Source organism: Apteryx rowi, unplaced genomic scaffold (genome assembly GCF_003343035.1).
Source record: "Apteryx rowi isolate R43461 unplaced genomic scaffold, aptRow1 scaffold_217, whole genome shotgun sequence".
NCBI lineage: Eukaryota > Metazoa > Chordata > Aves > Apterygiformes > Apterygidae > Apteryx > Apteryx rowi.
Window position 1 is genome coordinate 1,199,098 of NW_020448497.1, and position 15,159 is coordinate 1,214,256.

Sequence of the window (15,159 nt, forward strand, 5' to 3'; positions counted from 1 at the left end):
ATCCTTCTAATATGTTGACTTGTTAGGCACTTTAAGTTGCAGACACTAACAAGTTCAACAGAAGGCAAGTCAGCCAGGCCCAAAGACATCCTCTGTTTCTCAAACACCTGGGCTGGCCATGTGTTATAGTAGCCACACTTGCTACAATTATTAGGCAAACAAGAAGATGTTCAAACCCATTTTTAACTAATGGGGAAACAGCAATTTTGACATTTGAATTCAAGTGCTAGCTTGGTAAAGTTTAGGCAAGGAGTCCACAGTTTTGCCTACCTGTAGACCCAGAAGTTGTTTCAGGAGAGGACACATTTTGCACAGTTGCTTTTTCGTTTCTCTGATTTGACGAAGAATTAAGCTTGTCTTGTCCTTTGACGCTTATTTCTGTTTTGCTACCAACTCCCTTAAAAAGAAGAAAAAATGATGTTAGCCTAGTTATATATGTGTTGTTGCTAACAGGCATATTACTTTAATCTACTACTAAGTCTCAGAACAGAAACCTTCAGTGTTCTTCAATTCAACACATATCTGCAACAATATTTATTACTCAGCTGCTCCCTTGCAGAACCTTCCATCCCTCTCAATCTCTACTTACACACAAGGGAAAGAGAACAAAGTTACTCCAGTGGCTTTTCTAAAGATTACCTTCTCTATAATGCTTAGATGAAATAAATACCCTCTATGCAGAGAGGCAGAAGAAGGCAGAGAAACAGTCCTAAACCTTTTCCTTACACTGTGAAAGAAGCTGCTGTTCATCTGAAGGAAGCTAGGAGGCAGAACTCATCAAGTCTATTATACAAAATGTAGTTATTACTTTTTAAATGTATTATTAACAGTTTTGTCATCTGTTTCTCACAAATCAATTTTAAGATTTGACTTGCAGAGACTTGATGGATTATTTCAACTAGGAAAGTGGAATTAGTCAGCTATAATATACTGAACAAATTATCAGCAAGAATGTGATCATCCGTGGGGAGCCCCTCTGCTGACAGTCAAAATGGCCACTGTCAGAGACTTTTGGTTGCACTGAAATTAAGAGTTTAGTACAATAAAAGATTGTGTTGTTGCATCCCATCTTTTGATAGATTTAATCTCTCCAAAGAAAGGTACATATACTGTTAAAGTTTGGTGGACACAAGTGTAAGCTCTGCAATATGAGAGACTTGGGTTCATTCACAAAAAAAGAGAAGTCACTACACAAAGTACCTACCTTAGTAGAATAAACAAACTGATCGATGAGTTTTCCATCCCCAGCAGCATTCTGAAGAGCAAAAACCTGTTCAATTTTAACAACTGGAGACATGTTACATTTCTGAAGATCCAAGGTCCCCTTGTGCATGGTTATTGAAGCTGGTAAAGATTTTCTAGCTGCAGCAGTTTTCCATGCTATTTTCACAGGAGGTGGCTCCTCTTCTTCCACACTTGACTGCCTCCTTTGGCTTTGTCTTCGCACTTCAGCATTTGAAGGTGATGCTGCTACCGCGTTGGCATGTTCCAGCTGGGTGTTCAGTGCTGGCTTAGGTCGCCTGTTCTTCTTAGCCTCTGATTTAGAAGCAGCAGTCTTTTTGGCTTTTGACAAAACCTCCTCTGGCTCTTTGTCTATATAAATGAAGGTGTATTGTTCTATCCTTTCTTCTCGAGTCATTTTCAATGCTTTCTCAGCATGGGCAATACCAATATCCCACTGAGCACGCTCTCTTTGCGGCCTTGGTTTGCGAATCTTAAAGAATAAAGACAAGCAGCTAATTACACTGAATATATCTCTTTCCCACATTAGGACAATAAAAAATTGAGGATTTTGCTATGTATAACACATAATATGCAATCCTGAGGTTCTTCAAATCTCAGACAGAAGATTTAAGTTTAATACATTTACAGACTATCTTTGAAAGGTGGACAGTAAATCTCCTACTTAAACTTCAAGCAGACATTCTAGCCAGATAGTATGACCATCATCATTAAAGGATTCTGTCCTTGAGCTACAACTTCACTAAAGACAAGAGCAGGCAGTATTTAAGCCCAGAATTTTGTTTTAAGAGTTAGAATGAAACCCACTTTTTCTACTTTTTAAATCTTTCATTTCCCCCTCATAAACATCCTTTTCCTCCCCATCAATATTTTAATTAGCATAAATACTAACTTAAGTAGTTCATCCTACACAGTAAATAATTGCTGTGGCTAACACTTCCTTTCCAATAAAATAATGGAAAAGAATGCATCAACTTTCATATGTGTTAATAATGACTACACAGGATTTGTTTTTATTTAATATTATAGCATAGATATAAAATTACATCCAGTGTCCAGGATGACCACCATCATGAGAAACAGAAACATAGGAAGTTAAACTATCAGCCTCTTCACATGAAAGTAACGAGAGCACAAGGAAACTTTTAGCTATCTTTGTGAATAATACTTTTGCAGATGAAATGCAGATAACCTTTTACAGTCCTGGCACTCAAGTACTCCAGTGTTTCAGAATTGCCCCCTACAGGTTTCGCTTTCACAGGCATTGTTAATAATTTTCTACATGATTAGTGTTGATCATACCTTCTGTTTTTCAGAGTGGTTGCTGGCTTGCTTAGCAGCCTCAGCCAATAATTGCTCATACTGTTTGTGTCCTTTGTACTCTCGAACCCGCTTTTCATGCACCCATGCCCTCTCTGGCTGGTTGCTAAAAAACTGAACATGGTATTCACGGGCACCTGAAATTGAAAAATTCTAGTAAACAGTTTTATCAACATCACTTTGCTGGATTAGCTTAAACTTTCCTCTTCCACATGACTCAAATCCTGCAGATGGACATACATAGCTGAAGTCTGGAAATAAAAGGGGCCTCCAGTCAGAACAGTCTAAATGGGAAGATAAGTATACTTTGCCCACACTTAACACTCACACTTATCAGTGTCTTCTCACAAAGACATTGACACGAAAAGAGTAAAAGTGGGAGCACCTGTTCACAGGCCTAGTATACACAGGCTCATTTGTAGAACTAATTAAAAAAGTATGTCATTGAATACATTACAGTAAAAGTCTTGTTTAGCATACACACAAGCAGAATCCATCCCACAAAGAGCTCAAGGATAYGAGATTTTTAATAAAGGAACAACTACAGACACCTGATATGTTCTGACAAAGATCCTTCGCCCTTACCTCTTGTATTAATTTTGGTATGAACATCAAGCTGTGGATCACATGAAACCATGCAAGGCCACCACGGGTATGTTCCCACCTTGGACCAAACCAGATCGCCAACCTGAAACTTGATGTCATGGGTGACTTGTGTTGGAAGAGAAGGCAAAAACTGCTGGACCTATAAAGAAGAATGCAAGCTTAACAGCTACAGAATACAACTTAGCGCATTTACAGATGCACAGATTATCCACAGGGATTTACTATTTTTCCCTCAGTTAACACCAGTGTTTGACAGTCTAATGCGAGATATACTTTTCTTACAAACATGACAAAAAGGACTTAAATACAGTCAGAATTTATGTAAAATAATCACTGATTCACCAAAACACATAACAATAAAAAATAACAATAACAAAAAACAAAAATAATAATAAACAACAATAACAAAAAAAAGTTTCTACCTATAGGTTGATTAAAAATATTGCTTTTGGGATAAAATAAAGCAATAAATACAGCACAACAAAAGATGTTTTGAAACACTAATGATTACCAAGCATTTAAAAGAATGACAACTAGTTTATCTGACAACTTAAAGAGTCCGTATCATAGTTAACACACAAATAGCAAGACACCAGAAGTCTAGAAGTGTTAATTTGTATATATACTAACCGGTGTTTCCTCTGACAGTGTATCTTCTCTTGGCCTTTCTGATAGCATGCTAAGCCTCTCATTTGGTCTCTAGGAAATGGGTAACAACGAAGAGAAAAAAGGGAAAATAAACACAAACAGGATAAGGGGACAGTAAAACCAAAAAGGTAYACCAATGAAACCAGGCAGAAAAAAATAATTAGCAGAGGAAAAAAAACAATCACGAACTCAGAAAACATGAATATGACGACTCCTTACAACCAATTCAAAACACAGTAATATCACAGTTAAAAAAAAAAAAAAAAAACTTTTTTCTTCTTCTTATTTACATTACCATTGAAACTACATAGACCAATGTTCTGCTGTAACAAGTGACAGAAGAACACACGCTCAGGGACAGTAAACCCAAATAGCTTTCCAGCTAAATTAATACAGAACTTGGAAGAAACAGAAGGATAGATGAAGGATATCCACAGTAACATGAAGAATCTCACTGCATACTGGTTATTTTCAAAAACGGCACTACACAAATCATTTGTTGATTTAAAGATACAATATGAAAATTGTAATATCTATATTGAATTGCAAACACTTGACAAATGTTTGGAGCATCTAAGGGGAAAAACAAAACCAAAAAGACTACAGTGCATTTACAAGCCAGGCTGAGGAGCACATGCAGTCTATGCTTGCAGAACAGGATAGAGAAACAGGTTTGGCAGAAGTAAGATCAACACTGAACAGAAGCCAAAATCATCAGTGGACTGGAAATGATAGCGAGAGTGATGACACAGCAGGTGAGCAGACATGAGCTGGGCTGTGAACTATCTAATGAAACAGAGACCAGACATTTGCTTTTATTATGGCAGAAGTCATTAGTGAAAGGACTCAGAGAAGAGTTAAAGAGGAGATAGAAACATTCAGAGAGAAACTAATAATGCTGTTAATCTAAATTATACCTAGTCCACTTAAAATGAAAACTCCATGTTAATCATTACTGCACGCTTCAGCTCTGAACATCCAGAAGACACTCATTTAAACACCATCTATGACAATTAAAATCAGTTTTGGCATAGGTATTTCATTTAGAGTTGCCTATAAGAAATGATCAAGTCCAACCAAATATCTGCTGGGTAGAAATCATTCCTCCTTAGTACAGCAGAAAGCATAGAAATGATTCCTTTCTTTCTTTTGCTACAATAAGTTAGTGGAAATTTCACGTCTGCCAGAACAACTAAATTGATTAGACAGGAAGCCCAAACAAGAGACTGCAAACTTCCCACTCCTCACAGTATACAACTAACTAGTAAAATAACTCATTCTTAAAACAAATATTCAACAGAGCTTAAAGTTCAACAATGTTTTCATAACTTCTTCATTTCAAATCAAGCTTTCAAGTACAAACAGTCCCCCCCAGTCGGTGAAGTTCTATGGATTACAGGATCAGAATGAGGAAGCAACTACAAAATATACTACTTTCAAATGATCATGCTGAATAAAGTATAAAACAAGTGAAGCTGTAATGGAAGTTTTGTGCGTTTCTCTTAAGCCAATTTCAATTTACAAGTCTCATAACATTAATACAAACATACCTAACATCATGCAGTATAAGAATAAGCGTCAAGAGAATGAAACTGACACTGGACTATGATAATTCATGTCAAAAACCACTAGCACAAAATACTTTACACCTTAAGAGTTGCACTGTGATATGAAGTTCTGTCTGAAACAAACGGTAAAGACCACGAAGGATTTTATTGCAACAATGCCCTTAGAAAGGGAAATAGAGCTACAAGGAGGACAAAACCAAGATTATACTAAGGATTTTGGTGAATTCTGGATGATACATGGAATGCGTGACTTGAGGAAGACAATATAACTAGGAAACCCAAGACTGCCTTGGATTTTTAGAGGCGAAGTTTTAGTTCAAACTGGGAAGTTCAGCGTGCTGGAGAAGACCTGAGAAGGTGTTCTTCATGATGACCAAGCTTGCAGATCGCAAGTAACAGAAGTCACAAACAGAGGGACAGCTGCAGCTGAAGCTACGAGAGTAGAATGAGAGTCCCTAGTAAGAGGCACAACAAAACAGTCAGACAAAACTGACAGCCTGACGTGGGAGTGACTGACATCTAGAGAAAAGGCCAGAAGGGACTTGGGAAGCCTGGGTAAAAGAACACCACTTTTGCTAAACTCTGAAAGAACCAAACTCACTAAGGTTTGTTTTAACTGAAACACTGGCRGGAAAGGGGAGAGATACACGATTATAGCAGCAAACAAGGGTAGGTAGAACAGCAACGTACAATCTGCACAGGCATTCAGCAAAGGCACCAAGAATCAAACATGAGAACGAATCCTTCTTTCCACCTCTATACGCAGGTATAATGCAAGTGTGAGGAAGACTGTACTTGAGGGAACTTGCCTTCCTATTCTAACTGCGTTCTGGTAACAACTGCCAGCTGGACAGATCATTTGGTAAACCTGAAAGTGACTTCAGATAGAGCATTTCCAACATCAAGAAAATTATGTACAAATGCAATCAAGGATAGCCTGTATTTTTTTCTTGGATGGTCTACTTAAAAAAGAAACAAAGACAACCAACCAACCAACAAAACCCCCAAACATGTCAAGAATATGAAACTGCTATACCAGATCAGAGCCCCAATCCACACAGGACAGATTCTTCCCCAAATCTACCAAGAGCAGCAAATATCAAGGGGTTTCACAGGAAGTTAAGAGAAACTCGACTACAGACTGTAACAGAATAGCCCAGCCTGAGCTGGGCACTTTCTGTTCTGGCCTGATAAGTTCCACATTGCTGATATATGCCACCACTCTACTATCCATTCCTCTCAAACTGGTGAATACAGAAATCAGTATCACAGTGCTGGCAGGAACAAGCAAGAGAAAAGGAAACAGAAGTACTGAAGTGACTCATAAGACTGAAAAAAAAAAGGAAAAAAAAAAGAAAGGCTGACTGAAGACCAGTAATTTCTCTCTCCACTTTCTGGAGTCTAAGTTAAAATGCTGCACATATATAACCCTGTATATATAACCCTATATATGTACATCCATATTACAAAACTTAACAGAAATGGTAATAGACAGCAGTATTGAACTTTCTCAGAGGTTGCTGAGTCAACTGGTATTTCTAATTTGCTTGCTGTATTAGAATGATGATTTCTACCGGCTTGTACATATGCTACATAGACAGCTCTCACTTTTTGTACATCATCACAATATTTAGCATATCTATCAAAAATTTGTGTGTCAGCAGACAGTATTGGTTAACTATAAAGCATGCTCAGATACTGCATAAAAACAGGATAAGTATCTAAGATTCTCTATGGTGGATTTGGGTTTGTTTTAGAGGAGGGGTAAGGCTGCTGCCTCTGGGAAATCAGACTGCTTCCACTACATTTAAAATGTAGTGCTGAATATTCCAGTGCTGAGTACTCCAAGTAGCCTGACATTCCGTTCAATAAACCAGCATTATTTTAATAACCTTTTGAATGCATTTTTTTTGGTCAAAAGCTGCATCTTTAACATTGTGCAAAGCACACTCAACTCTGAACATCAGAATGTTAAATAATACTAAAAAATATTAAATAACCTCTTCTAACATTTATTTTTGATACACAGTCTTTTCACCAAAACTGTGTTGTCCTAGAAATAAAGTTGCTAGCAATCTAATACGGAGTATCTGACAAGTCCATGAAGCCTCACAACGTTTTAAGTACATATACAACTAAAAGTAAGGAAAAACACTGCCGAAGACGAATTCTCCATCAATAATATCAGGTATACAGACGGCTGAAACGATTATTCCACTTACATTTTGTTCCTCTGGTTCTAATTTTGGAATTTTGTGCGACTTGCGCTCTTCCGATCGGGAAGAGTCATGCTTGCTACTTTTTTTCCTTTTCTCTTTTCTCCCTTCATGTTTCGCCTTAGCATACTCACTCGCTTGTACTTCATTTAAAAGGTCCCCACACAGAGAGGACTCAAACAATTCCCTGCCGTTCTGGATAGTTTTGGTTATTTTTAATTTGATCTCTGGTGAGCCAGTCTTCTTTGGAATCACTGTTTGTGAAACTGAAGGTGGCGGTGGAGGCGGCGGCTGTGGAGGGGAAGGTTTTTCCAGAACTTCATGTGGCCTTGCATTAGAGTTTTCCATTTGGTAATACTCCGGGGGACTAAAGTTTCTAACTGTACCAAAACCATTGGCTGAACCATTGGGATACTGACTGTACGTCTGGTATTTGGCTTGAGGTTCATACATATTGATTGTTGGTGGATAGCCATTAGTGATTGGCGGAAGATCCTCCGTCGTGGGCGTAGGGTACTGAAAGCCTTGCTGTAGCGCAGTTTCATATGGTGTTTGTCCACCATCTTCAGCGATGTCACTGCTGGCATCAAAGGCATCCTCTTGGCGGATGTTGGCTGAGTCAATGAGTTGAGGTGGTTGCTGAATTGTGTTTCCCATGATCCCTTGCATGAAAGAGAAAGAGAAATCCATTGTTCTGCTCCAGCATCCTTAGCTTTCCCTTTTTCTCATAGGGCCTAAAGATGGGGGGGAAGGGAAATACGCAGTGAGCATAAAACAAATGATAAGTATTAAGCAAATTGAAATAGTTAAGAGAAAACAGATTTAAAAACCAATCCCCTCCTCCCCCCTTCAGAAACCACCCTTTCATCATGCATTTAGAGAGGACTGGTATTACTGAATCTTTAGAAAAGGCTGTTTATACATTTTTGCCAAAAAAATTTTTTTTTAAACATGTCTGCTTGCTTCTTTTCCAAGACATTTAAAGCAACGATATGAGCACCTGCAAGCACTTAAAAATTATGAGCCCAACTGTTATAGCGTCAGAATAATGGTGCTAAAATTCAAAACACTATATATGGTCCTTCTAGTTTGATTTTAGGAAGCATTATTCTAACACAAAGCAGTAAGACAACAGACTTTGATCCTTACTCAAACAAACAGAAGATACCAAGTTCTCTTGACACCATCGAGTCACTACAAACTCAGCAGCCCAGAAAGAACACAGAAAGACCACTCAAATGGAAGACAAGCCTTTTCTCCTCCTTCTGTCCCACCCCTTGCCAAAACTTGAGACAGATGAGCAACCCTTCAGACGGTACAAGGACTAAGCCATGGGCTTTTCTAAACAATGGCACAATTAAAGCAAGTAGGTCATTCCACCTCAGCAGCTGGGAAAACCAGTTCAGACGGCATGACATTAGTCACTCAGCAACCTCAGACCAGGTTTCCCCATCTCTCCCACACTGAAAAAGCAGAATAGAGTTTGCAACCATGGGCTCTGGAACAGGCAAGTGGGAAAGGCCTTCTGCTCACTTTGCTCCCCATCTCCCCATTATTTTAGTATTAAACACTCAGGGCTTAAACATTTTATGGTTCTGAGGGGGGAGAAAAACAGCCCCAACATCAAAATATCTCCAGAAACAGAGATTATTCACAGAATTACGTTACTGCTGAGAAAGAGTTGTTACACATCTTCAATTTTCCATTTCATATTGAAACTGTAACATCAGACTAAACGAAACCAGACTCAAATTTCCAGAATTCAACTATCCGCTCAGAGAAGGATCTTCCCCGTTCCCCCTCCACTCCTCCCCCCCCAAAAAAAACAAACAAAAAACCCCCCACAACACATTCGCCTAAACCACAATGTTCAATAAGAAAGAAATATACAGTGATCTGAATTTCAGGTAAGAAATACAAGTTTGCTTTCAAGCAAGGTCAATTTAGCCCTTCCAAAGTAAATACAGTACTGTATTATTTATTCTGTCCCTGTGTAGGCAAAAAGGAGGGTTATTGTGCCCTTTTGGTCAGGGTTTGAAATGACATTAACACATCCCACAGACACTTCTCATAACAAGAATCTACATATAACCCTACCCACATTAAATTCTCACCCTCCCAATGCAATGCATCTCAATACCTTACCTAATAGTTTTCAAAACACTAACAACACTTTCCTCCTCAGAGACTGCAAAAAGAAATTAAAGTTACAATAGCAACAAGAACAACTTGACCGGAATTTTATTATGTATTTTGTCAACTCCATATTCAGATCATATTGATGTTAGTATTCATCTTTACTAGCTGGTGTAATCAACTATGGGTACATTTGTCACTGTAATTAAGTGTTTTAGGGAAACAACTTAATAGCACAATGCTGTGCAGCAAAATTCTCTAATTGCAGTGACTTTAAATCTCATAGCAGCTACACCATCTCTGCTCTCCAACAGCTCTGCAAAACAGCCACAAAACCATCACAAAAATGTTACTGTTGATGAGGCACATGGAGCAAGCCGTATTGTGTGTCAAGGTCAAACAAAACAAGATTATCACCACCCATTCTAGGAAGAGGAAGTGCAACTGTTTGTACTATTTACAAATTAATTGTTATTCTACATATGCCAAACTGAAGAGCAAGTGACAGTTTTCAGACTAATAAGAAATTTCACCCTAGGTTGTTTTTATTTGTTGTTAAAAACAGGTTCCATCTAAAGCAATTTTTTTCTGAATACTTCAGAAATCTTTGAGCTTAAAATCCTGCATAGAAAATAAGCAGTCATCAGAACTTCAGTCATCACAGCACAACCTTTGATAGATGGTCAGAGTGAGAGCAGAAATAATTCAAGAAGTATTAGAATTACTCTTGACTTCCTGTTTTTTTTTTTAATAGAAAGTAAGTCACTTTTTTTTTTTTTTTAAACCCAAATGCTCTGAAAGTAAAATCGCCCATTTCTGTAGAACTAAACACTTGACAAGGTATGCAAGTGATCCACTCCAGGACCCAAAGTTTGATTTGGACACACCAGAACTATAAAAACTATCTAAACAACTTGCAGAAACCTGAACTCTGTAAAGCTAAAAACTATACAGCATTCTGTGCTTTGCTGAAAATGCAGTTTTGCTAATGTCATATGGTATTTGAACAATTATGCTTCATGTTTTCCTACTTGTAAGTCTGACTAAGACGGGAAATTTTGTTAAGTTTTGGTTTCTGCTGGATGATGCAAATCTGATGTGATAAGACAATGGTAATGTTTAGGTGCTTTCATTTCTCTCTTGAGGAAGAAGAGAAAGGATGATAATTAGTTCAAAAGATGCATTTTCTTTTCTTTTCCTAGTGCAGGTTCTTTTTTCAAGTATCAAGATAGGCTATTCATTTCACCATACAGGACAGCTCTTTTAAAAAGCAAGCATCTCATGGTATAAGAGGGAAAAAAGACTTATTGCTTCTACCAGAACAACTAATCCTCATCTAGCCAACACCTCAGATTTAGAGCTATCATGAACCCTCTGGTCTTCAAATCAGCAATGGTCATTTACACTTAGAAGACTGCTTTGAATCTGTACATACTGTACATCTGTACAACCATCTTCTAGTCAAAAAAGGGACTCATACAACTCAAGTACTCCCAGTATTACAGACTGAGAACCTGTGGCTAAATAATTGCGTCAAGAGGAAAAAAAAAATTCTCTCCTACCACTCCAACTTAAGTTACAACATTTGGCTATCCAGTGGATTCCTCTGGCAGCAGTTTATTAACATCTCACTGTGGGCTATGTCACAGAAATTCTGATCTGTCACCAGGCTGATATGCTCACTTCACTTAAATCTTACATAAGGATTTCTCCGAAGTTTAGCCACATCATCAGATTATTGTGCATAAAGAACATTAGAAACAATACATACAATTCACAAGCCAAACAATTCCATTCAAGAGGCACTAAAATTGTACTACAGTCCAAGCAAAAGGCTTCTGCCCTAAACAGCATTACCCTATTCCACTTCTTTGTCATAATTTTCCGTCTTTCCTTACAAGAGTTTCCAAACCTTAAAAGTTATGATATAAACCAAACTATTTTATTTCACTGGGAAACCAAGGATTATTTATTCTCTGGGATGTTACAGACACATATTGGTTGATTACAATGTATAGTATTAGACTATTCACATTCACCCATTCTAATCCCATCTATAAACACAATTTGAAAGTTCACAGTCTAATTTATTGAGTGATTTAACACAGTCTGTTGATCAATCGCAGCCATGCTCCTACTAGGAAGAGCTCCTTGTCACAGGGCTAGAGCATTAAACATTCGCGACAACATTACAGGCTTTTGTTGTCATGACCATGTTAGTCAGGGGCTACAAAAAGATGCAATATTTGATCAATATAGCCAGTGAAAGTCTTTACCTATACACAGTTAAAGAATGCTCGTCAGGATAGTTTATTTCACTCAGAAGGGCTAAAATAACATAGAGTAGCAAAAATGCAGTCTTGCTAGTGTAGAGAAGCTTACATGCTGCAGTAGGCTAACTAATAACTGCCAGATTATTGAACGTGATTTTGAACACTGCTGATTCGATCTCTTACATTATTGATGAAAGTTTTTCTTCCCCCAAACAGGGAGTTTTGTACGTTTACACATAATACAGCAATAATACAAAACTTACCTATAAGATACACAAACATGCATCTATCCATTATATTATTGCTCTATCAGGAAGAGCTTAAAAAAATGAGAAAAGACAAGGTAATTATGCAATGCCTAAGTGAAATCTCCTAAAGGCAGAAGCACCTGCTACTATTTAGTGCCAAACAGGAGCCCAAGAACTCCCAAATATGAGGAGGGAGGACTGTCAAAGCCTAGTGGATGCAGAAGGCTGAGAAACGGGGTTTACCTAGACAGAGGTAGCCAGAAGCCAATGCACTTCCCTGAACACAAGCTCCGAAGATTAAAAAGAATAGCTGAGAGCCAAGAGGGTCCATGCACTTTCCGCCCAGTGCTACCAGCTAAGGAACTCTTAGCTTAGATCAAAACAGATGACTATTAATCTGTGACTGACTATCACCAAAGGTGAGCTAGCATCACACTGATTAATTAAAATAATAGCGCAGTACACAGATATTTTAAACTGAGCTTCCATACAAATTTTTGGCATGAATTTTGACTTTACTTTTTTTTTTCCCCTGACTACTGTTGACAAACACAATGTGGGCAGCCCTACCCAAAGCAGTTAGTTTAGCACTTGTTGAACTTCACACGTTAGATACGAGGCATTTTACACAGATGCAAAACATCTGCTCTGAGAACAGAAACTGTACTACTGACCTACCGAGAAAACTGAAAAAGCAATACTTAGAGTCAAAGTCTTAGGTGTTCAGTGAACAGTATCACTGTCTCTTAAGTCTGAGTTGGACTTTCTATCAACTCCCTTGAAATCAGAAGCTCTAGGCTACCTTTATATATATACATAAACAAGCCTACTGCAATCCAGCTCCTGCTCATGTAGACCTAAATCACAAAGATCTGTTCACCCTCTAACACTCCTTAATTGCCAGAGTCACCATACATACGTGTCACTGTTTCCTTTTCTGCATTGCTTCACTCTAACGTACGACTGTATCTACACTGCGCTGGTACTGGCCATCTCAAAGGTCTAACCCATGTAGCAACCATTCACAATGTATGTTCACTGGTGTATGCATTTTACAGATAGCTGCCTGGCTGAAACAGACTGGGCTGCTGGGGTTTTTTAAGCAATGCAGTTGATTTTTGTGATGTTTTCATTCTTCCTTTCAAAACATTAAGATTTCCCTACTAAAAACACCTTAAATTTACAACTTGTTTCTTGTTGAAGGTCAACATACATAGATGACACTGAACTCTAACAGAATTAAACATACCCATGCTTCTTCTACAGATTCATGTCAAAGATTACCTGGAGAGGCACCTTATCAAATATAACAGCATCCTGTGATGTTTATATTATATGGATTATAAATAAGAATAACCATTTTATTTCTATCTATTTCTGCATTCAGTATTTGCAGTCTGCTTTGTTCTATTTTCTTCCAGACATCCTAAAAAAATCATGCATGTAGTTTTACTTACATACATTAAAGCCAAGTCTTTAAATTGATCTACATTCAGAATTGGTCAAACATGACGGTCTCTATTTATCTCTGTACTACAGCACAGTGTGAAAACATGCAAAAAATATTCTAGTATGGCAAAAAGTTTCTGTAAGATTCAAGAGTAATCACATTAATTGCTAATCACAACACCAAATTAATTACCATATCATTAATTTTAATAGTGTCTTTTAACTTTTAATGGCCTAATATTTGTCCTGCAGTAAAATTAAGAAAGTAAGCCACAGCAAAAACTGGTCAGAGTAAAAAATAAAAAATCCTATTGTAATCTCTACTGCCAAAGAAAGCAAAAGATATACTTCATAACTAAAATAATAACACATTTCTAATCCTGTACATAGATTTATTAGCATAAAAAATGTGACCTGTGGATTTCTACAGAATTCAGCTGAACTTAGCACAGTGTCTCTTCTAGCAGACACAGTGGATCACAGGACTCCTGACAAGCTTCTTTCAGTGCTTTTAAAATATCTAGTAAGGCTGAATACTTCCCTATGCATCTTTTTAAAGCTTATTTTTTTAATGCCAGAAAAAAGTCATCTCTGTCACATGCTTTTGATAAGGCAACTTTTAACAAGATTCCCATGGGGAAATGGAAAGAAACAACTTGGACAGCAGCACTGAAAATGCTATGCATAAAAAAAAAAAAAAAGAATTATCCTGAAAATAAGCTTAGAGTACTCATTTGCTCATAGAGCCTCAGGATTTAAATGGGGAGTGTGGGGCAAAATTTTTAGTTTCTTGCAACACGAAATATCATAAGAGTCATGATATGTTTTCACACATTAATACCATGTTAATAACAACTGCAATGCACCTAGCATATGACTTCAAACTTTGGCAAAATCAAAAACTGAAAAATGCACAACTCTGTTTATTAAAAACAAAATGTACAGTCTTTGATCGTCATCCTCTACTCTTAGTCTGTATCTTAACTTAGCATGCGCTCACCTTTTTGTTTTTTGGAGCAAAATCTTTTAAAGCAGTTCATAAAAAAAGCTGCACGTAACTGCCAAAACATTCACTGTGCATCTGGACAAAGAGCCACTGGCAGACCTAAACGGTCAGCAAAGCAGCTACAATTTTTTCCTCAACTATGATTAYGGGTTATTTTACATTGTCTTTTGGGTTGGCAGATATCAGAGAACTACATTATTTTTAGAGGTCTCTTATTTTCTTCAACAAAATTGAAAATCCTAAAGCTATGCGCCAATCAAACATACCGGCAGTTAAATGAAAGCAGAGCCAGGCACCAAGTAAAGCACGATGCAATATTACTTCAAAAAATTCCAGTCCCACGAAACTAAGCAAACCGTCGACTTGCATGCGGCTCCCGAAAGCGTGCATCAGAAACCTCTCGGTGCGAGAGGCTGACAAGCCTCCGACTCCGTCGCCAGCAGGGAC

General features: G+C 37.7%; 1 protein-coding gene across 10 annotated transcripts in view; it reads right to left on the reverse strand.

Moving 5' to 3' along the window:
- Positions 1-15,159, reverse strand: part of NSD3 (nuclear receptor binding SET domain protein 3) — a 53,296-nt gene that overhangs the window by 33,222 nt on the left and 4,915 nt on the right. For 8 of the 10 annotated variants that reach the window (XR_003253297.1, XR_003253298.1, XR_003253299.1 and 5 more), the window contains exons 2-7: positions 7,607-8,334; positions 3,799-3,867; positions 3,148-3,307; positions 2,545-2,699; positions 1,205-1,714; positions 271-397 (exon numbers count right to left, since the gene is read on the reverse strand). Coding sequence is in view for 7 of the 10 variants with exons in the window: in XM_026064446.1 (XP_025920231.1) it covers positions 271-397; positions 1,205-1,714; positions 2,545-2,699; positions 3,148-3,307; positions 3,799-3,867; positions 7,607-8,290 (1,705 nt within the window). In the remaining 3 variants the exon portion in view is untranslated. Of the gene's footprint in view, positions 1-270; positions 398-1,204; positions 1,715-2,544; positions 2,700-3,147; positions 3,308-3,798; positions 3,868-7,606; positions 8,335-14,978; positions 15,150-15,159 lie in introns of those variants that run through there. The other 2 variants (XM_026064444.1, XM_026064445.1) reach the window with 2 other exon arrangements.